The sequence below is a fragment of the Accipiter gentilis genome, chromosome 24, assembly GCF_929443795.1.
Source record: "Accipiter gentilis chromosome 24, bAccGen1.1, whole genome shotgun sequence".
Taxonomy (NCBI): Eukaryota; Metazoa; Chordata; class Aves; order Accipitriformes; family Accipitridae; genus Astur; species Astur gentilis.
Window position 1 is genome coordinate 21279167 of NC_064903.1, and position 21914 is coordinate 21301080.

At 36.1% G+C, this 21914-nt stretch overlaps 1 protein-coding gene across 1 annotated transcript in view; it reads right to left on the bottom strand.

Moving 5' to 3' along the window:
• Positions 1-407: 407 nt before the first annotated feature.
• KLHL4 (kelch like family member 4) overlaps positions 408-21914 on the bottom strand; it is a 45136-nt gene continuing 23629 nt past the window's right edge. Inside the window, exons 2-11 of the mRNA XM_049828060.1 lie at positions 20874-21047; positions 20279-20415; positions 17133-17329; positions 13785-13997; positions 12513-12699; positions 9227-9451; positions 7562-7724; positions 4570-4782; positions 2781-2952; positions 408-2058 (exon numbers count right to left, since the gene is read on the bottom strand). Of these exons, the coding sequence (XP_049684017.1) occupies positions 1999-2058; positions 2781-2952; positions 4570-4782; positions 7562-7724; positions 9227-9451; positions 12513-12699; positions 13785-13997; positions 17133-17329; positions 20279-20415; positions 20874-21047 (1741 nt within the window). The 3' untranslated portion in view covers positions 408-1998. The remainder of the gene's footprint in view (positions 2059-2780; positions 2953-4569; positions 4783-7561; positions 7725-9226; positions 9452-12512; positions 12700-13784; positions 13998-17132; positions 17330-20278; positions 20416-20873; positions 21048-21914) is intronic.

The window sequence follows — 21914 nt, forward strand, 5'->3', positions numbered from 1 at the left end:
GCTTCTATTGTAGGGCAGCCTCATGTAACGGCTGCAAAAGAAATCATCTTAAAATGTAGTGTACTTTCAGCCCTCTGCAGGTAATCAACTCAGGTTGCCAAGGGCTGGGGTGTGTGAGCCCCTTTCATAGAAAGGACATCCTGACATAATGGTGTTGGTAACTATTTTTGATTCAAAGAAAGAAAAAAGATGAACTTTGTCTAAGAAGAAGTGCTAGAAGGAAGGTAAATTTTAGTTTATGTGGACCAGATGCAGTAAGGACACTAAGACAGGATCTTTTCTTCTTTTAGAGTACAGAAATGAGATTGATACTTCTGTGTTTTCTGTTCTTGAAAAGATGTAGGATAAAACCCACAAAGTTGTTAAAATATAATCTAAATTCTCTTAGCAGAGAAAGTAAAGTTTATTTGAATGTAGCATGCTATATATAAACATAACTGATCTTTAAAGTTAAAAATGGTTTTCCTTTTATAAATATGCTTATGAGATTGCATCTTTAGAAGCATTCATTAGGATTATTACTATACATTTTTTAAAATAGCATATTGCTGAATTCTGAAAACACAGTATTCTATCAGGAAAGTTAGTCTACACATTCAGAGAATTTCCATCTCTGTCCTGAATTTTCTGATACTGACAAAACAACAACATAACAAACACTAAAGTAGATACTGTCCAAATATTGTGCTTTACAGCAGAGAATATCTTACATACATTCTTTTTCTAAAATACACTTTCAGCATTTAAAATGATAAAAAAAATGAAATTAATGTGAAACAAATCAAAACCTTCACTAGAAATTGGCACACAAAAAGAAAATATCATGCATGTGGAATAGTATGTGCTCTTTTCAGGTGATTCTTTTCCTGTTTATTCTTGATTCTTTACATTCCCTTAATTTCAAATAAAACATAAACATGCTTATTATATAACTGGTATATAACATTACACAGTGGATATGGTTTTTTTCTTACCATATTTCTACTGTACATGAGAGAAAGCTGGTAATCTTCAGCTGAGGTCAAAGATTGTCATATCAATATGATATAAAAATTTCATTTTGTTAGTTATATGCAAGGAATGTAATTATCTGATTGTTTTAAAATTTAATGCATGGTGATTTTCCCAAGAATAGCTGAATTAGTTTAATGCAAACTGACAGATGGTTAGTGGGCAAAGACAAGTCCATGAATAACCTGACACACTGATCAGCATTAAAATACCACATATCTATGCACTGTGAAAGTGATTGCAAATTATATTAGCATTGTGTTTTGACAGAGAGATTTCTTTCTGTTGGCACATATTTAGTAACATAAAGATACTTTAGCCCTACTATTTCTTAACTTGCACTATTCAGTTTAATATACTGCTAAAAACGGGTATTCTGTCACAGTACTAGCAATGCCGGAGGTTGAATAGCAACTAAATTCTCTGCTTCTCTGATTTGATTTTAAAGTTAATTTAGTAATTTAATTTCTGACTATAGAAATGAAGTTACTTCTGCAGAGAATATCCTGTTGCCAGTGATATTTATGGGCAAATATTTCTTTCTGTGCAGTTTGCTGTTGAAGGTGTTTCTCTTATTCATTTTCATGTACTTAAAATATAAAAGCTCTTTTTATAAACATTAGCATTACTGCCAACATAGAAAAGAAAAAAGTTTATGAAATCTTATACACCTGTTTATCACTTTATGACTGCATTTTATAAATAACAGATACTTTTGTAACAAACCTGAACCATTTAAACATATTATTGAATTTGTATGTATTAGGTATAATAAAATAATTCACTTATGCAAAATTGTCGGATTTTTGGAATGCAGGAAGACACTTTTGTGCTCTAATATCACAATGGCTCAGAGATAAGTATTCTCTATAATGGAGGGCTGCTAAGATGTGTATAGTCTGTACTGCTTTCTGGAAATATTTCTTATCTTCCTGACTCAGCCTTCATGAAACTCCACGCAGTTTAGTTTCACAATATTTGTGGTCCTCAGGGCAACTTCACCACAACAACACATGCTCCAGCCCTTCCAATATTGACGGGAACTTCCTAAGAAAGAAAAAAAAAAAAAAAAAAAAAGAAGGAAAAGAAAAAGAAGGAAACATTTTTAGTAGACTCCTATGGATAGGAATAGAAGAAGTTACTTGCATATTAAAAGGAAAGAAATTTATTTATTCAAACTTATGTACTCTAAAAAAATTGGATTTAACGAGGGCTCTAAAAACAGAGTTTTGGCTTTTGAGGATAAGGCTTTAGCAGCTGCTGAGTATTACAGGAGTGTAGGCTGGTGTCCTTGCTCTTAACTTTTGTAAAAGACCTTCATATCTTATGTTCCAAACCCATGGACTGTGTAGCTACAAAGGATCTTGACAGTTTTAAATATTACTTCTTGGTCTCAATGGCGATGGCTGTAAATGTGAACTCTTGAAGTGGCCATGCCTCCAGCAGAGAGCATGGCTGGTAAGCACTTGCCAGCTCTAACAACGGTACGGTGCGGCACTTCAAGCACAAAATGCTTTGGGCAACCTGGTTCACTTGCCCATGTGCTGCCTCTGCCCTTTAGCCTGAAAAATTTTATACGGTTATTTCACAGGAGAGGCGACCAATATTTTATACAAGCTCCAGTATTACTGTATCCTAATATATCAGTTTTCCCAAAACCAGTGATAATTTGGCAACACAAACTTTTTTGGTTTGTCCGTTATTCAGACAGAATTCTTCCTATCTGTAGGAAGAATTCCTATTATTTATTAGGCAATTCTTCCTGTTACCTCTGTCCACTCGTTATTTTGAGCATCGTAGGACTCCACGGTGTCCAGGTACGTATGGCCATCATAGCCGCCAACAGCATATAATCTGTCTCCCAGAGGACAAATTCCAACAGCATCCCGAGGTACACTCAGGGGGGCCACTGTTGTCCAAGCATCTGTTTTTGGATCATACCTAGGATGTTTTATGATCAAATTTAGAAAAATACATTGTAGAAAGACATTTCAAATTTAAATTACTGATATTTGCTTATTTCTCCTGTATTGTAACTGGCTTACACCATGAACTAGTACAGAGAATTATGAGTAACGTGCTTAAATATTTAATTTAGCCACTAGAGGGATCTTCAAGCACATGAAAAATGCCCATATTTTCCCTTTTTGAGTGGTCTCTCCATTTCTATCAGATTAAACAATCATTACATTTTATACACAAATGAGGCCTGAGGGAATGATAGCATGGCCATCAGCTGACTCAGCGAAGTTAATTTCAATATATTCTTTTTTCTTTCTCCTTAAAGATTTTTTTTTTTCCTCCTTCTTGTCAGAAGTAATGTTTTCAGAACATTCCACTGTAAAAGAAGTTAAATATCTCATATAATTTATAAAAGTTTGTAACACAGAATGCATGGCAATATTTTACATCAGTGTTGATTTTATTTCCAATACGTACTCAGTCGATTTCCAACATAAATTCAAGTGAATTCCAGGGTAGATCCAGCCTTATACTGTCTAAGTGAGAGCAAACCCTAGCCGTTGTTATTCACACCAGGGAGTTGAATACTTGCTCCCTTTTCCTTTTTATCCCCAAATGACACAAGAGAGTCAATGGATACCCACGGTCCATTAAACAGCCAGAGGAGTTGTCCTCACTCATTATGTTCCCTGCTCACCCAGAGCTCAAGTGATTTCTTGTCCTCCTACATTGTGCCACATGCCACCACAGTGGCAAAGCAACTTTTGACACACAATACTTCTGTTTCTGAAAAAGAAGTGTCCAGCATTTGCATTTTCTTAAGAACTGTGATCATCAGTGGAGAATACAAAAATGAGGTTAAATAAGGATCAGTTAAACGGTATTTTCATTTTAAAAGGTAATTTGAGAAATGGATATCAAGCCAGGATTTCGCTGCTTGCAGCTCTGTGCTACCAAAATAATTAAGCCAATGTAATAATTTTATGTTATTGTATTATAATTTAATTTTAAACTGTGAATTCAAGCTGAAGTAGTTTGTTTGACCATGTTTACTTTTTTTTTGCTTGCTAAATCAGACCCTTAGCATAAGTTTTAGACTGATTTCTTACAGAAACAAGGGTCCTTCTATCAGTCTCTTCCATCAGAATATACCTGTGTAGTGAATACTGCTTGTTTGAGTATGTGATATTTATTATATTTTTAACCTTTTGGTCAATATCAGTCAAATTATTGGAGGAAGACACAACTAAAAAGTATTTAGTTCCTACAATAGTTCCTACAAAACCTGGGTTTTGGCACTTGAGAAATAGAAAGGTCACATGCTGAATTTGTCTTGCTTGTTAAGGAGTCTTTACCTGGCTCCTGGGCAGCTCAAATAAAAGGGAGAGCTGTGAGGAATTTGCTTCTGAGGGTTAATTATTTTGTTATCACAAGAGCATTGGAAATCAGTTATTCTGCTCAAAATGTTGTTTTAAAAAGCATAATATGTTTTACAAACATAACATTCCAATTGTGAAGAAATTTCCATTGCTGATACAAATTATTTTGTATTTCCTTCCTGGAATGTAAAAAAAAAAAAAAAAAAAAAATCCTTACCTTTCTACACAGTCGGAAAGTCGAGAGCAGTGGTTGGAAGCAGGTGCATCGTGACCTCCCACAGCATATAAAAATCCATTGTAGGTTGCGACACCAACGCCCCCTCTTCTCTTGGACATCGAAGCGCATATACTCCACTTGTTTGTGTGCGGATCAAAACATTCCATTGATTTTAAGCAGGAGCTCCCATCTCGTCCACCAACAGCATACAGTCTGGGATAATCACCCACAAGAAGGCAAACAATTTCAGTCTTTAGTCTCTCATTTTAATAGGAACTTTATTTGGTTAACTTCATTCAGACCACTGTAAAATTATCGTAATGCCCATTATTTGCTAGCTGACAGCTACGCTCTGGAACTTTCTTTGCACAAAGGGTTTTGCATGGTACACAAAGGAAGTTACATTCTTCATTTGCAATGTAAATTTTCAAGCAGACACATATGAAAATTAATCTTAAAAATGCATGTCAGCTTCTTGAAATGTGAGCTATAGATTGAATTTGATGGAAAGATGCTATGTATGTTTGAAACATATGGGTAGTATTCCCTATGACAGGCTTATGGAGTATTTGACACCTTAGTATTACATGAAACATTTTTCCTATATGGTTAATATGTAAAAGAACTTCAATAATATCATTATATATCAAAAGCATATGTCAAAAAAGATAATAAATATATTTTCCTCAATGGTTGTATTTAAGAAAACCTGCTGGACAGAAGTTACCATTCAGGTATGTCATCTTGTCTGTGCAGCCTAAAGGCACTTGACAAACAAGTGGAGATTTAAACCAGCTGATGTTGAGATGTGTAAGAATAAATGGTGGAAATCCACATTAAGAAGCGGGGGGGGAGGGGGGGGGTGGCTTTTTGTCAATGAATTGTACAAAGCCTGAAGTTCTTTTGTATTTCAAGCTAACTTGGATGCTGCTAGGCTATGATAGTAGGCATAGTGGATATAATAGCAGATGCGTTTAGATGTTGAATGTACCATCTGTTCAGGTCCCTTTCAGCTATTACTTACTGCCACGAAACTGAATTTACATACTGCAACTAATTAGAGACCTCGGCAATGCGTGGACTTATCCAGAGTAAGTCACCTAAAACAGATCAGTTGAATTTTGCTTGAGAAGTCCCTGTTTTTCTCCAGTGACTGGAAAAATTTTTAGACCACTCTGATGTATAATTTAACTAAAAAATTCTTGACCACTGTTAGAATAATACAAAATTTCTAGCGCTCCCTTCTAATGTTTGTGAATGGAAGACAGACTTGAGGTCGGTTGTGCAGTTTGTTGCTCGACCCATAAAAAACTTGAGGATTTGATTTGTTTTCTTTTCACATCATGCCATTAGATACAGACTACTTGTTTACACAGCTTTCACAGAGAGAGGAAATCACTGTATATACAAACAGATTGGTTGGGATTTTTTTGTTTTCCAAAACGTGTCTAGAAACATGGTAGTGTTTCCCATTCTCTAAGGAAAAGAACAAGTATACCATTATTGATCGATGTTTTCAATAGACCATTTATTGGTCAAAAAGTGTTGCTCCACAGAACTTAAAGTCTTTTCTGGTGAGGTTGAATAGAAAAAAAATATGGTGTGACTTAGGAAAACAGGAAAAGGAGAAGCATTCTGCTTGGTTAGACCGCAGCAGTAGCACTGAATGATGGACATTTGATCTCAGCTTCCCCTGGTATGCCAGAAATTACATCACTAGACTAACAGACGTGATTTAAGCCAGGCTGGAGACAGCTTGTATCAGGAGTGATTGAGAACAGAGTCAGGATCAGGCTGGATTTCCTCTTTGACAAAGTGGTTTCCTGCATGTTGCTGTGGAAGGTACCAACAGGAGTTTCTGGTGAAGTTCATGCTGAGAACATTTCCTCTGAGATACAACAGGGACTTAAACGGGCAGTTCTGCCTCTCTTGGACTTTTGACTTAGTGATTAAAATCATGTCATGTTTGAATGCAAAACCCTGACTTGTGTGTGAAGAAGTTTTGCGTTGGCAAATACCTGTTTGCTGACATCTTTGTTTCTGCTCTTTATCTTTCTCTTCCTCTGGAATTTAAGAAGTCAAGAGGGAAGCCGGTGATAAAGTTTCAGGATAAATGCAGTTGTCTGCCTGCCACTGTAATACTCCCGGCCCCTACAAACTGTCATTGCTAAGAGCTTTTCACAGATTTAAATTAGAACGAAGGCTGGCTTAAGCCACAGTTTCCAACGTACAAGGAGGTGTAACACGCTGTTCACTACAGGTTACACAGTAGATTTATGCATGTGTCTGTTCCCATGTAAAAGTGCTTGAGTGGCTTTAGTGTCTTAGGAGCATGTTTAAATAAGTTTCTAAAACCTTGTTGGGAAAACCAATGTACAGTGAACACATGAACCTCAGTGTATTTAAGCAATAGATGAAGGACAGAATAAATTTGGGTAGGATAAGACTTACAGAAGGCTGTTTATTCCATACCTAATTATTAAACTTGTCTTTCTTTCATTCAACACACCATATACCTTTAACCTTTTAAAAATTATTCTTGATTGTGAAATGTATTTTAAAATTGTAGATGCATGCAGGAGATGTAAAAAGACAGATGAATGACTGTTTCTGTACACGTTCTTTCAAATGATGCTTCCTTAGATGTAGTAATTTTAAAATGTAAACATAAACTCGGAATAGTTTTTTAAAGTAGCTGATCTTATATTCCCATAAGTTATATTCCAGGCAAAATTCTGATATGCATGTAATAACGTTTTCAAATTGCTGTAACTTGAAAAGGCTGAAATATGTTTAAAACATGACTGCAAGTTTGAAAACCATTTACCATACAACAGAGGAGAAGGTTTCCTTTCTTATTTTTGTGCATTATATTTTCTTTTTGTTTTCTTGAGGTGATTAATTACTGTAAGATTGAAAAGAAAATTTAAGAAACTGTATTTCCAAGGGAGGAAGCAAATGAAAAACCAAAGAGTTTTTCCTATTGACATACTTGCTATTTAATGCTGCAACCCCTACGGTGCTTCTAGGGGTTGACATGCTAGCAACGTAATTCCATTGCCGTGCTTGCGGGTCCCATCTTTCTACAGTATTAAGGTAACTCCATCCATCATGGCCACCAACAGCATACATTGGTCCTTCAAGCATTGCTACTCCTTATAAGATAAAATTAGGAACAAATTAGAGCATCTAATAAGTTCAGTGACCAATACTGTATTTAACTTCATACTTTAATTCCCTGAATGCAGATAAGCAATTTCAGCTGGTATTAAACTATCTAAAAGCTGCCTTGTCATTTGGTAGAACGAACAAAGATAAACAAAATACTTCATATGCTTTTTCTAATAAGCATTATCTTTTGCCAAAAGATTAGAGGAAAGCTGCTTTAGTTCTGATGTACTCTTCTTGGACTATTATCTCTTCCACTTCTGTTGACCTTGTTGAGACAAATTTGAGCCCCTAATTGAGAAACAATGCTGTTCTTTTAAAGAAAGGTAAAGGTTGAGCCAGGCAATGAAAAATATGCCCAAACCAGCCACCTATCCTTCTTCTGAGCCCGCTGAAGCTCTGTGCTCCTGCTAGCATGAAGCCTGAGTGGGTGTGCAGCTGGCTGTCCTTACTAGCTGAAGTACCATAACATTTTAATGCCTGTAAGGGGAACGCACTTTTGGATAAGAGCTGGCCTGGATCTGTTGTCCTTGGGGCACAGGAGAGCGAACTTGGCTGTCTCTGCAAAGCTCAGTGTGGACATATCCTGCGCGGTCGTCCTTCTCCAGAGAGAAGGCCTTCGGTGCCTCCGCTTTGGGCAGCTGCTGCTGCTCTTTGCTTCCTTTGTTAGGTAAGGCAAAATGTTTGAATCTGACTGCTTAAAAGTTTTCTCAATCTGTCTTTTCAGGCCTAAATACACACGGCCTGATTTTTTTCAAAAGTGCTAACTCCCCCCAAAATCACACTGAAACTAATAGGAGCTGTAAGTGTAAGGCAGCTTTGCAAACCAGGCTGATTTGGGTACTCAAATTTACCGCTGTGTCCTACTTGTTGGGCAGAATTATGCCCCGGCAGTTGGTAATCATAAAGACTTCATTGAGAATCATTTAATCTATTTTTGTCTTCTTTCCCTTTGCTACCTACTAGTATTTGCTTTTATAAATTTGACAGACTAGCCAGTAAGAACCTTACACTATATGTTCTCCACCGAGAGGTGGAAGCGGTCATACAGGCCACAAAGGTTTACCAAATAATTCTGGATCAATATTTTTCTATTATTCGTTTAAATAAAAATATTCTATGCCATTTTAACTTATCAATGATTTCAAGCAATACCTGTTTCTGTAAACTTAAAGAGAAGCCAGCTTTTTCACAAGAACTGTGATCTATAAATCATTCAGAAATCACCATATTCCCTCCCTGACAGTGTCCTCAATTATAAATTTTTTTTTATAGGTCCAGAAATAAATTCTAGATTTCACATTCATATTATTTCTTCACTGTGAATGTCACAAAATTATGGCAATAGGCAACTCTCTCTTTGAAAAATATCTTCTACAAATATTGCTATGTTATTAAAAGCTTTAAAATTTATGTCAACAGTGTTTGCATCAATCAAAATTCATTTGTATGTGATGCAAGGTATTTACAAAGAAAGAGCACCTCTTACCTAGGCCATGTCTGTGTGTTGACATAGGAGGCATTATAGTCCAAACTTTGGTGATAGGGTTGAAACATTCAACAATGTTAGAAGTTTTCAGACCATCTCTTCCTCCCACAATATAGAGCTTGTTGTCAATTACTGCAACTCCAAACTGTAATCGTCTACCATTCATAGTACAAATTTGTATCCAACTGTTAGTCCTAAGGTCATATTTTTCAATTGTGGTGGTACCTGTTAAAAACGTAAGTATTGTGAGATAGCCATGAACGGATGAGTACCCAGCAGTCAGTAGTCAGTACCAAACCAAAATATTATTAAATTCTAAAACATTGAAATTCTGTGTGTGGAATTTACTGTGGCTCTTTGAGAATTTCAGTTACAAAATTTGCACCTGGTGAGAAAGCTGCATTAATTGCATGCATATATGATTGTCAAATCCATGCAAATAAACTGGGGGCAAGAAAACGCAGAATTAAATGCCACAAATTTTTTTCATATTGAACATTTTGGAGAGAGGTTAAATCTGTTACTTATTTAAATACCATAAGGGTAGGTATTTTGTGGTTTGGTTTTTCTTTTTTTGTACTTCTTATAAACATGGTACATCACAACTATATACTCTTTAACCATGTTTCTGCTTAAACCATTAGTGATATCAAAACTGGAAAACGTATCCAAGTGTCTGTCTTAGGATTTGGGCATGCATCTTCATGAATAGTTTGGATATTTTCCTTTTTATGATGGAGACAGGCAGAAGACTGAGTTGTGTGTAGGTACACACTTGGTTCCCGCAGGTAGCTTCCCTGAGGTTCGCCTTTGCAGCAGCCTTGCAATAACTGCTTGTCTGCTATAATATATAAGCTGTAATTTCAATTTTTTCAGGTCACGGAACTTCTAGTAATGTTTTTACTGCAACTATTCATAAGGCCCTAGCTCTCTGCCGTTCAAAACTGACACTTTCCCATGCACTGGCTCCTGTCAGTCACTCAGCAGCCGTAATTGCTCTTTTGAGACCTGATGCAGCACACTGGGGGGAAGGCTGAGTAACGACCAAGGTAGAAGAGACAATTGCCAGTTGCACATAGAGTGCACCCTGGAGCTCAGCTTCAGCTCAACTGAAGGCAACCAGATGAGAAAAACAGAGCTGATTTCCTGACTGTTCTTTGACTGGGATTTGAAGCTAGAGAAATAGTATTTTGAGAATTACAATAGACAGTTAGTGGCTAAGGAATGATTTACAACAGCAAAACGACCACGCGATAAAGCAGAAAAGAAAAACAGCATTTGGTTTAGAGATTTGCTAGAGATCATCTACTATACTCGGTAAATTTAGTGAAATAAGAGCTTATCTCATGATATCTTTTCTCTTCTCTACATGCTTTTCCAGATGCATAGACCAGGAAAGAAACTACCAGATCCATCTGCAATAAAAAAAAGAAATTCTACTTTTTCCCCTTTCCTGTCTTCTTTTACTCTGAGCAACTAGATTTCTTTGACTGTTCTTTCCATTTTATTAGCCTGTTTGCTCTTCTTTGCTTTGATTTCTTCTCATTTATTCTATGCTAATATGTGAGTGCCCCGAAGTTCTCAGTTTCAAAAGAAGTATCTCACGCTAGCTAAAAAACAGGAAAAATACATTAAGGTGTACAGTGTGTTCATACATACCCTGTAGGCTGTAATTTTTACAGAGGCTGGAAGGTAGGTTTTGAAAGTTAGTGTGGTTTAGGCACACTCACGTTTTTCAAAATACCAGCCCAAAAGTAGCTCTTTGATCTTCTGAACATTTGAAGTTGAGATTTGACTTGATATACCACCTGAGATAAGCACAAAGCCAAACCTGGCATTCCCTGAGAGTTTTCTTTATCACAGAAAGCATATTATTGCCAGAGGTGGTAGTTACTCCTTCTCAGAGCTGTTCTTCCAGTGCAACGTAGTCTCTTAGGTGCCGTTTCCTTTATTTTACAATCCAGCACAGGCTCAAAGTATGAGTCAGAGCTGTAGAGGACAGCAGGGAGGAGAGGAAGTGCTGTTCTTCTTAACCATCAAAAGGCAAAAGTTCAAACAATTGGCTTTATTCCAAAGTAATAAGTAAAAGAGGCACCAACAGGAAGTGCAGATGTTGACTGAAATAGCCCTTTCTTTGAATAACTTTTACTGAGAAAAAACTATTAGAAAATTTATTCTTAGTTTCATGGAAGTTAGTTTAAAAACCACCTTGAATTCTTGGTTGTTTTATATAATTCCTAAATTATCAGTAACGCTAATGAAACTATACTAATTGCTACAGTTTAACTTCATTTTGCTAAGTTGTCCTAAGAATGAGTGTTTTCATGTTGCGATGGTGATGAATGTGTATTTTGCACTTGATTTGATTGCATAGAGATAGTAAGGTAGCACTGCAAGATCTCTCATATAGGAAAACTCGGTCATCAGCAACTTTTTGCAAACCATGAAATGGATTAGCTTCTTTGTGATTCTGTTAAAAGTGAACTCACACAGCTAAAAGTTCTACTGTTCAGCAAGTCGCTAGGCTTTAATTATAGTTCTTTGGCTCCAAGCTGTGGGTTTGAAGTTAAGGTTCCTGTAGAAAATTATTTAATATACTGCCTACTAAAGAGAATAGTGTAATGTGAAAAGCTGTAAGCTGATTGCAGTTGTGAAAAATCAAATAATAAAAACTGGAATACATTTATAACATTTAACTTTCAACTACAAACCTGCAAAAAAGCCTGTGTATGAAGTCCTGAAAAAAAGCTGCACTTACTGTTGCACTCATGGTAAAGTACAAATCTTTCCATCTGAAATTTTATAATAAGAATTGATAAGCTTTAGCTAAGAGTTCTCTATAGTTTAGTAATGCTTTTTGGTTTTATTTTCCTCTTCTTTAAAAATTTTTCCAGCCTTCTAACTTTTGTCAAAAAATGGAGCACAGGGTTCGAAAACAACATTAAATTAATCTTGAAGTATTTAGAATATTAATTTTTTCTTCTGATTTGTAAAGTCAAACTATATACACAAATTCTTGCAAAACTTAGTTTTAAAATCACCATCTGAATCAAACTTCTGTAGTCGGCACTCCAAGCTGTATGTATATCATTTACGAACATATGATTCTCGCAATAAGAAAGAACATCTAACACATAGGATTCTGCTCTGTGATTTATTTTTTTTTTCCTCTTTTTCATCGCTAAATTGCTCTTTTCCTAATAGAAATCTTCAGATGATTGGCATATATTCTCAGGGTGTCTGGAATACAATTAATTAATAGAATTAAATTAATTTCTGAACTTACCTTTAGTGGCATCCATACCTCCTACAGCATAAAGTGCGCCCACTGTAGATTTTCTAGGTTTAGTTCGAGGACTCTGCATCATGGACCGTCTTTCTGGTAGAAGATGGTACTTCATAGCCTCCATAAGAAGTTTCTGACACTCTAGGTCGTCTGCAAACATGGGACTATTTTCTAGATCGGCTAGTAGCTAAGAAATGAAAAGTGAGGGACTTGCATATATCTAAATCATCAAAATTGTATGTACTTTAGTAATTTGTTGCTACAAACACTCATTTTCAGTTCACTACTCGCTCAGGGTTTGCTGGAAACTCTACTTTAAGTGGAAGCAAAACACTTAAAGACTTTTTGTCCTACCTTTATATTATGTCATCTTTGCTTTATTTTTTCTGAAAACTTTATTTTAACCTTTAGAGAAAGTTAAAATTGTGAATGTAGTACCGCACCCTCTGAATGCAAAACTCCTTTTGATGTGAGTATAAACAAATCTAACATATAGTACTTGACGTCTCTATGAGTATTAGAATATATTAAATATATTTTAAATATAGTAAATATTTTTAAATGAAATGTATATGGTATTTTGATACTTAATCCAAAGTTTAATATTTGCAGCTCCAATCATGGAGATCCATAAAGTTGCTGTAGTGTCCTGACAGTTCCGATATCCCTGTAAGCTTTTCAGATGAGATATACAGATACTTCTATGACACAGATACAGCAGTGTCAGCTTACTATAAAACAGTATGTCCATCTCTGGAACTTATTCGATGAAGTGACTCTTTCAGTCTTAAACGACAAGTAACGTCAATGGTCAGAATAGGCAGCAATAATCTAGACCCTTTTGGTTTTGTCTACTTTTTATGGCAATAAAGAAATAAGTATTGTGCCTTATCTGTCCTACAGTTTGGTAAATCTAAATAAATATCTTTGTAGGGTATCTAAGTTTCTCTCTTATTAGAGGAAAGCTACTACTGTTTCACCAATAAAGAAACAATGTACTTTTGTAATACCGCTTGACTGCCATATTTATAGAGATAATTTGGAGCCTAGTAATTACATGGGCATTGTGGGATATTTTTTTTCATCTCTGTTTACAAATAATAAACATATCTACTATACAGTTAAAAAAAAAAAAAAAGGAGAAAAAATAAATCCACCAAAAACCCCCAGCCAAAACCAGAACCTTTCCGCAGAATTCTTTTCTCTAAATGATGCTTGAGGCAAGCATTTCAGTTGCTAGTAAAGTTCCCTGTTAGCCCTTCACATTCATACCTGGGGTGGAAGTAGAGGCAGTCTAATATAAGAAAGAAGCATTCCTAGGTCTCGTTGCCGGTTTTGCAAATCATGCCTCACCCACATCATTAATGCCTGGAATATTGCTTCTTCGTCTGGAACATTGATGTCATCGCTAGACAAGAGCTTTGCAATTTCATTAGCAGGGAGCAAAAGAAACTCCTGGTTTTTTATTACTTCTGTGAAGTGTTCCTAAAAAGAAAAAAAAGATATCAATGCACCGATGATTTTCACACCTTGAAATAACATTTTCTTAGATAATGGAGGCTTTGCATATATTTCATTCCTGCTCTGTTCTAGGGTATAGAGAAATGCAATATATATTCTAAAGACGACTGAATGTCCTTCTACCATTTAAAGGAGATTTGTGTTGCTCTTTGCTGCCTTACTCTTGCAGAACTGAAGAATAATACTCATCTTCACGCTACCGTGCTTACAGATGTGTTTGTCAGGCTTCTTGTCGGTATGTCCTGTCTTAGGGATTTGTCACTGAGTTTTGCCCATCAATGTGATCTTAACACTGCAGCTTAATAGAAACACAATCTGAAGATATAATGTGTATCTGAAGAAAGCCAAGTGGGCATTCAAATAAACTGTGTAACTTCTGTTACAATCAGATTCAAAAGTTTTAAGCAAATTCCATTGAAACCTTCCAATCCTTTTGCAATGAGCTGTGCCAGGCGTTGACTGTATGTCTCTGCTCTTAGTAGCAGAAAATATAGCAGAGGAAATTAAACTCATTTTTCTAACAGTACTTTTTGGGTACTAGAAAATTGGACAGGTCCCAACAAAGGGGTCTCAGTCTTTAAGCTATTGCTGTGATTAAACTCACCGGCTCCAGAAATGGCCATGAATATTAAATCTCTAGAATTTTTCAAAGGATTATTTTTCATAAAAATAATATATTGTACAGTCCAGTTACAACAATATTAGAGTTGATATAAACATACATTAAGTATATTTGCTTGTGCTAATTCCAAAGGAAAAAAATTTTGTTAAGAGAGATGGGGTTTTCACATTACTTGCAAAGAAATGCATGTAGGAATTCATGTCTGCATTTGAAATACTAATTTCCATTTTTGTACCTGGAAGTAATATATCTTATTTGGGAACCAGACTGAAATAGGGCAGATGAAGAAATTTTAGTAACTGATATTTGTATTGTTCGTTTTCAGTAGTTTCTTAGCTTTCTGTAACTCTCTTGAAAAGAGTACCAAGGATGCAAATATAGAAGTATCAGTGATTAAAGGAGATGTTAACTTTGCTCTGTTATGCATATCCTGCTTTAATATTTTTTGACATTCAGAGAATAGGAACAGGAAGGCCAGTCCACATTTAGTTACAAATATAGCACAAGATGTTTATCAGAACAAGCTCTATCTGCACAAAAAGATACCGGGCAGGAAACTGTTAATACTTTGCATCAGTGGCTAAAGTAATCGAAGGGAAAGGTCTCCATTGTGTCTGGTTTTATTGAATGGATGTAGTGTTTATAGCTGATTATCTTCTGAAAATATTTAAATACTACTAGCTCAGTTGAATGGTCTCTATATTCACAGTACAACTTTATAGTCTTTCCCCTAAGGTACAGTTTTTCAGGTGGTTGAAGTTGGCATAAAACAAAACAGAATGTTTTATTTATCCTCTTCCACAACATTTGTGTTTGTACGCATTGTTATGATCTCTTATTCTCCAGAGTTTTAAATATCACTTCAAGGGTTTAAAAGCAAATTTCCCTTAAAGTTATTTCAAAGGGGTACAGGTTTCCTTTTCGGTCTCTAAATTGCCAGTAGCTGCAAACTTGGTAGGTGGTTTTATGACAAGCAAGGTCCTCTTTCATGGCAGCACTCTCGGTCTGTGTTGCACGCAAGATACAGGAGGTGGTTCTAGAGGTGGAAATGCTCCTGGTTGTTTTCAGGAAGACATACGGTAAAGCCAATATACACAATACTGCTCAGTCTCATAGATTCATCACGATTCTTCACATTAGACAGTGTTCTTAAAGAGGCAACTGCCATTTCTGTGACACACAGTTTCAAAAAATAGTATAACTCCTGGGGAAGACTGGAGGGTTCAAATGGTTAAAAAAAATCTACATAGAAAAGGCTCTCTTATTGTCCGACATCATAAAATCCTATGTCTAACCATATGATTTTATTTCAATTTTGCAGAAATCTGGACCATGAATTTTAAATGCTTAAAGGTGATACCCATGTGCTGGGGCTGGTGGGAGAAAAGAGGCAACAACAGAGTAAGGGAATTCCTGATTTTCGCCAAGTAAACGGTGTGGAGCAGCAAGGACAACACTATTATATAGCAGCTGAGGGAATCGCTATCTTAAATGCCCTTTTTCAAACCTTAAAATATAAAAGGAATTTAGATTGCTGCTAAACAAACCCTTCATTAGTGTGACAGGAAGGAGCACAACCAGTGCCCTCAATCTGCACATGCCACTCTCATTTATTTCAGCATGTGGAAGTGTACAATCTCTTGCTGGAATGCTCTCAGCATTAAGAAACCTCTAAACTGGTTTTGACATACTACGCTAATATTTCAAACGTAAAGCTGCCATGTGTCTCCTAACAAGTAGTTCTTTTTATATCCATTTAGCTGTAGCAGTTGCTATTCTTTTTGTGTTTAAAGTTGCTATAGCACATCTTGTTGCCCTGAATATTTATCCCTTGATTTGGTTTCACAGCAAGCTATCTTGCTTCTCTCTTTCCCACGCTCTGAATATTCATTTCTTGCTTTGAGCCAGAGGAGGATTATGCTCCAGTCAGGGATGTGCTGCTTTTTAGCATTCCAAATCTTTCCAATACTTTCTTTATTTTGGCTCTTTTTATGCGTGTCTCACCTTAAAATCAGCTTTAGAATTTTCTTTGTGTTGAATCAAAAGCATAAGAATGGGCTCTTGCTGTTTGCCTCTTGACATTATCCATGTTAAGGCCCTATTACACTTTTTGGAAGAAATAAGTACCAATCATACCGCAAATTTAAGTTCAATAAGTATATCCTTCTACAAGGCAAAACTCTGAAATGGGAGAAAATAGAACTGAATATTTCTTTTTCTAAGCATGCTTTTCTCTCCTTCCAGTACTTCTGTAACAGTCACAGTTCTTAAATTTCCCTTTGGAGACTGAGCTGGGCAGAGATGTCCCTGCACCAGGGACCTCACAGAACTGACCCTGCCAGCAGAGGAAGGGCAGAGCCACGGAGAGAGCCCTGCTCAGCTGGCTCTGCTTCACCAAAGCCCATACGTTTTCCAAGAGAGTATTCACACTTGCTGTTAATATTATAATTGCAAAGCAGTTAGGTTGTTCATCTTACCATAGTGTATGTATGTGCCACCTTCAGGAGCTCTGTGCAGCCCTGAGCATCTCCGAAAGAGCGAATCCCCAGGCAGTTGGAAGGATGGAGCTGCTTCATGAGGAAGTTGCAGCATACCTCAATAACCTGGGATAGCTGGAGAAGACAAGCCGCAGCTAGCAAGCTTTCTATAGTGTCTTCCTTTAACTCTAGAATACCTGTGCAGTTTGCATATAGGGGAACAAAAAAGTTTTCAGTCATTTTCTTTGTGGTTTTATTATTTGAAAGCTTCCCACTCCCCAGTTTTTCTCCTCCTCTGAAAAACTTTGAAAAGTAGTGTCCTATGATTCACAAATTCATTGTCCTTTCTTGCTGAAGGATTCTTTAAACATATGTTTTAACAGACTTAAAGGATTTGGTAGATTTTGAATACAATGATTGGAACGTTTTTATTGAAGCTTTAACGGTATTAGATCTGATTTTTCTGGAAAAAAAAAAAAGTAAAATAAAAAGCAAGGTGTGAGTAGAGAAAAACCTTTTCTAAAATTCATGTATTAATTCATAAAAATATATATATCATAAGTTTATATTGCACACAAGAACTTCAGTATCGAAAGCTAGGAAATGCCAGCAGTGTGTGCAGGAAACCTGATTTCTTCTATCATCTACTTCTGCATTTAGATTTTTAAGGAAATTATTACATGACGTGGGAATTCCGTTATGTTCATAGATAGACTGAAAGATGTTAATTTAATAAGATCTTCCATTCTTGTTTTTCAGTGGACGGCTCAATTCCGTAGCTGACACACAACACTAAAATCCTATTCCAAAAAAAGAACTGTAGGGAGTTTTTTATGACCGCATTTTCAATTTATCATTACAACATCCAATTGCCTCAGAAACAGTAATTTCTTTTCCAGCTTCTGTGAAAGGATGATACACACCATCTCCATTTGACAAATGGAGAAGGATGGTATTGAGAGACTACAGTCAAAATTATCATCAGAGTAGAACTGTAAGAGGTTTCTTGTCCAAAGTTCACTTCTGATTTATTTCAGGAGAACATGTAAACAATTCTGAAAGTTATAGCTTCGTCTCTGAAAGTCACATTTATATTTCATTACCTAGGAAAAAAGTAGCACACAGTTTAGAGGCTTGGTTATTATCGCATGAAAACCTATGACAGAGGCAGTAGGAAAATTCAGTTTTCCATAGCAGACTTCAGCAGTCTTACCTTAGCACAACCCCATCTCTTTCTGATGTCCCTTGCTTTGTAACTTAAACAGACCTTCCAACTTCTGCAAGAAATGAGGAAGGGCTGGCAGGATGCAGAATGGGGCAGTGTTTGGGTTTGATTCTTACTATACAACTCAGAATAGTTACTGAATGTATATAGCAAAACTGGTACATGTTCTTGTAAATAAAGACTGCAATATAAAGCCTCAAGCAAAGGGTGAATCCTGATTTCAGAAGCAAACTTAACACTAGTTCATAGTCTGGCATTTGCTTTTGGAGTCTTATATATGTTCTTTCATACGGTTTTGCATTAAGTAAACTGAGAGAAATGAAATTTAATCAAGTGGGATGATTTTGAGATACATGTGGATAATAAGCAGCCCACCGCCCAGCTTCTTTGTGCTTGTACTAATGTATTTCCTCGGGTAATGTATGCTAATTCAGTGCCACAATATCACTGCATTATAGCCGTTATGCAGCGTTCCCTCTCGCCCCCTGTATTTACCCCCTTGGTTGTACCCACAAACAGAGTCTATTTTGTGTATAGAAACTTACATTTCTGATCTGGATTGCAGATTGCTTAACCTTCTCAAGATTTCTCTCTTTATGCAACAGTCCAGATTTACGAAGTGCCTTACCTAGCAAGTGAAGAAGTCTCCTGTTTCTAACGTTTATGCTAGTGCCAATATGGTGAATATAATGGGGGTCTTTGTTTTATTTTGTGTTTGTTTGTTTGGGTTTTTTTAATTATTTTAAGCCCTTTTAAAGTACTGTAAAAATATCAATAGATACCTGTGATACATCTTCCAACCTCCCCATCTTAGTATTGAAATGGTGTTATTCCATTCAAAAGCAAACAAGCAAGCAATGTTCTGTGCGGGACATCAGATGACAATGATCTAGGGAATGCTATTGATAATAGCGGTTGGCTGAGGGGTTCGATCAGTTTAGGAGTAAATGTTCATAAATTCAGAAAGTTGTTATTCTGGTCAGTTAAATACTGTAACTTCTCCTTTTGAGACTTGGGCATTTTTTTTGTCACAGAACTGCACAGGTTTCCCTTTTACCTTTCTGGCTGGAGTGGTTGTCATCTGCATAGAGAGACTTGCCAAATACCAGAATATGCAGACTTCCAGAAGCTGCATAGGTTTGAATGATCTGGATATTTCTAATTGTAATATATACTAACGTAGTGGTCATGTTCTACAGCATTTTCCACTGTTCACTATAGAGCAGAAGAAAGGGGTTTCACAGTTCTCTGACTTGGTCTTTTTGGCTATTTGGTTCAACCGTTTCAGATTCAGCAGTACAGAGGTAAGTGTTGAAAATGGGAGAAAAGGAATTAGGGAAAAAACATATATATGGTGTTCTGGTATTAAAATAAAATATTTAATTTCATCAAGATAAAATCTCTATAATTTTTTCAAGAGAACATAAGTAAACCTTTTTCAGAATGTGGTGGCACTTTCTTGTAGTAAAAGTTGCTCTGCTTGTGGGGATGATCGTATTCCTGTTTTCCTCCAGTTATTCCTACTCAAGAACCTCGAGTGTGCCAAATAACTGCCACCCAGGCAGACTAGCTCTATAGCTACCCATGAGAGGAAGGCTCATAGTACACTCTTCTGTGTCACTGCATGAGGTGGGCAACAGGCAAAATATGTTCTTCTCTCTTTAAAATTCTTGAAATAATTTGTATCCAGTTAGAGACAGATGTCTAATATGAATTTATGTGTTAAATTTTCTGCATATCTTCTAGAATAAGTTATTATATAAAACAGTAACATTTATTCATCCTCTCTAGAGAAAGTTTTAAATCATGTATGCATGTATTTATGTACTAGTATGAAATGGAAGAAGCGACAATAATGTATGCATTGAATAGATTTTATCTTCCTTTACAATGATGATGTGGGTAATGGAGGAAGAATTACCTGTGTAGGCATAGTGCACCAAGGCTTTCAGCGCATCAGGGTCTACTCCCTCCATCTTGATCTCCTCTTGTTTTGCTTCACGCACATCGTTAGTAAACATTGCAGCAAAATAATCAGACACTGCACTGAGAACCAACCTTGAAAAATAAAAGCATTTTAGGACTGCAAATTACTTCATAATTTCAATAGCAAGCATGAAATCCAGTATTATCATATAATAAATTGCGTGTGGAATAGAAACGTTATCATTAGCATAGGATTCAAATTTTATAGCAGTGAGCAATAAAGTTAAAAGGGTAATTAGTAATCTAAATTTCTCCCATAGTTCTTGTTTGGGCAGATTTTCTTCACTGATCTTGCTGTAGTTTGACAGCAGCAAGAAAGGACGATGGACAATATCAATGGTTCATATTGGAATTTCATTCTATTTGAAATAACGAATATGAAACGTTGATCACATCATTTTATTCCATTGCTAGTTGATGCCCTAATTACAGTAACCGTGCATTCATAATTACACAGGGTAGGCATAAATTGACCTAGCGTTCAGAACTTTCAGGCTTTGAAGCCATGTAAACAATACTGAAAAATGTACCTGTGAGCTGGAATCTTTTGGTCTCCAACTATAAGAAGAACATCACACAGCTGCTTCTGCTGCAGATAATTCTCCATTTTGCGGAAAGTTTGCTCTGCATGGTTTGTAGACTGGAAATACTCATCTGAGCCATTGGTGTTCATTCCAAACAGTGAGCTGCTGGTCGTTGACAGCCTGCAGGGAAAGAGGCAGCGTGATGAGTGGAGCATTATAAATGCTGATTACGTCCTTCCTGTAATTTTTGTTCAAACGGCAGTACAGAAATGTTTAAAATTACAAAGCTCTTACGATCCTGGTCTTACTATGCTTTCTTCCATTTTTTTTCTGTTTGTTATCTGCAAGTTTTCATTTATAAGGCTGCACGTAAACTGTAGTTTACTACAGTTACCTGTAGTAGGTGGTGCTATGGAGTTTTCCAGTTCCTAGCAGTTTTGTGTCAAAGATGCACTGTTTGCGGAGCATTGACGGGATAAATGCAGCCTCCTGATAATTCACAAACAGAATACGTAAAAAAACAAACCTATTTTCCTGTGATACTAATAGCTAAAATATCTTGTGGTATGAAATTTTGGATATCACGTGTCTTTAGGTCGTATTTCTGTTTCTCTTCATACTCTGCACATTAAATTACATTACTAAATAGGAATGAATCAGAAGACAATTTGACAAGGACCATATAATTCTAGACAAATTACCAAACTCAAAGCTGATGAAATCAGTACATTATATAGCCTTTAGAATCTGAATGCAAATAATAAAGACAAACTAATTTCTCTGCCTTTTCATGGAAATGCATGTTATAAATATATTCCTCCCACTCCAGAATTCTGTTAGCTGTCCCACTTAAAAATACCCACACTGTTTTTTAAGACATCATTCGTTACTGCCTTTTAATATGGAGTATGTTGCAGATTGAAACACCTGTTTGATGTTTTCTTAGAAAAATATTTATTTTTATATTCATCTGTTTTTAGTAAAATAGTAATGCATTTGTTGATATACATGTATATCACATATCTTCACCATTTTAGTTAAATAGTT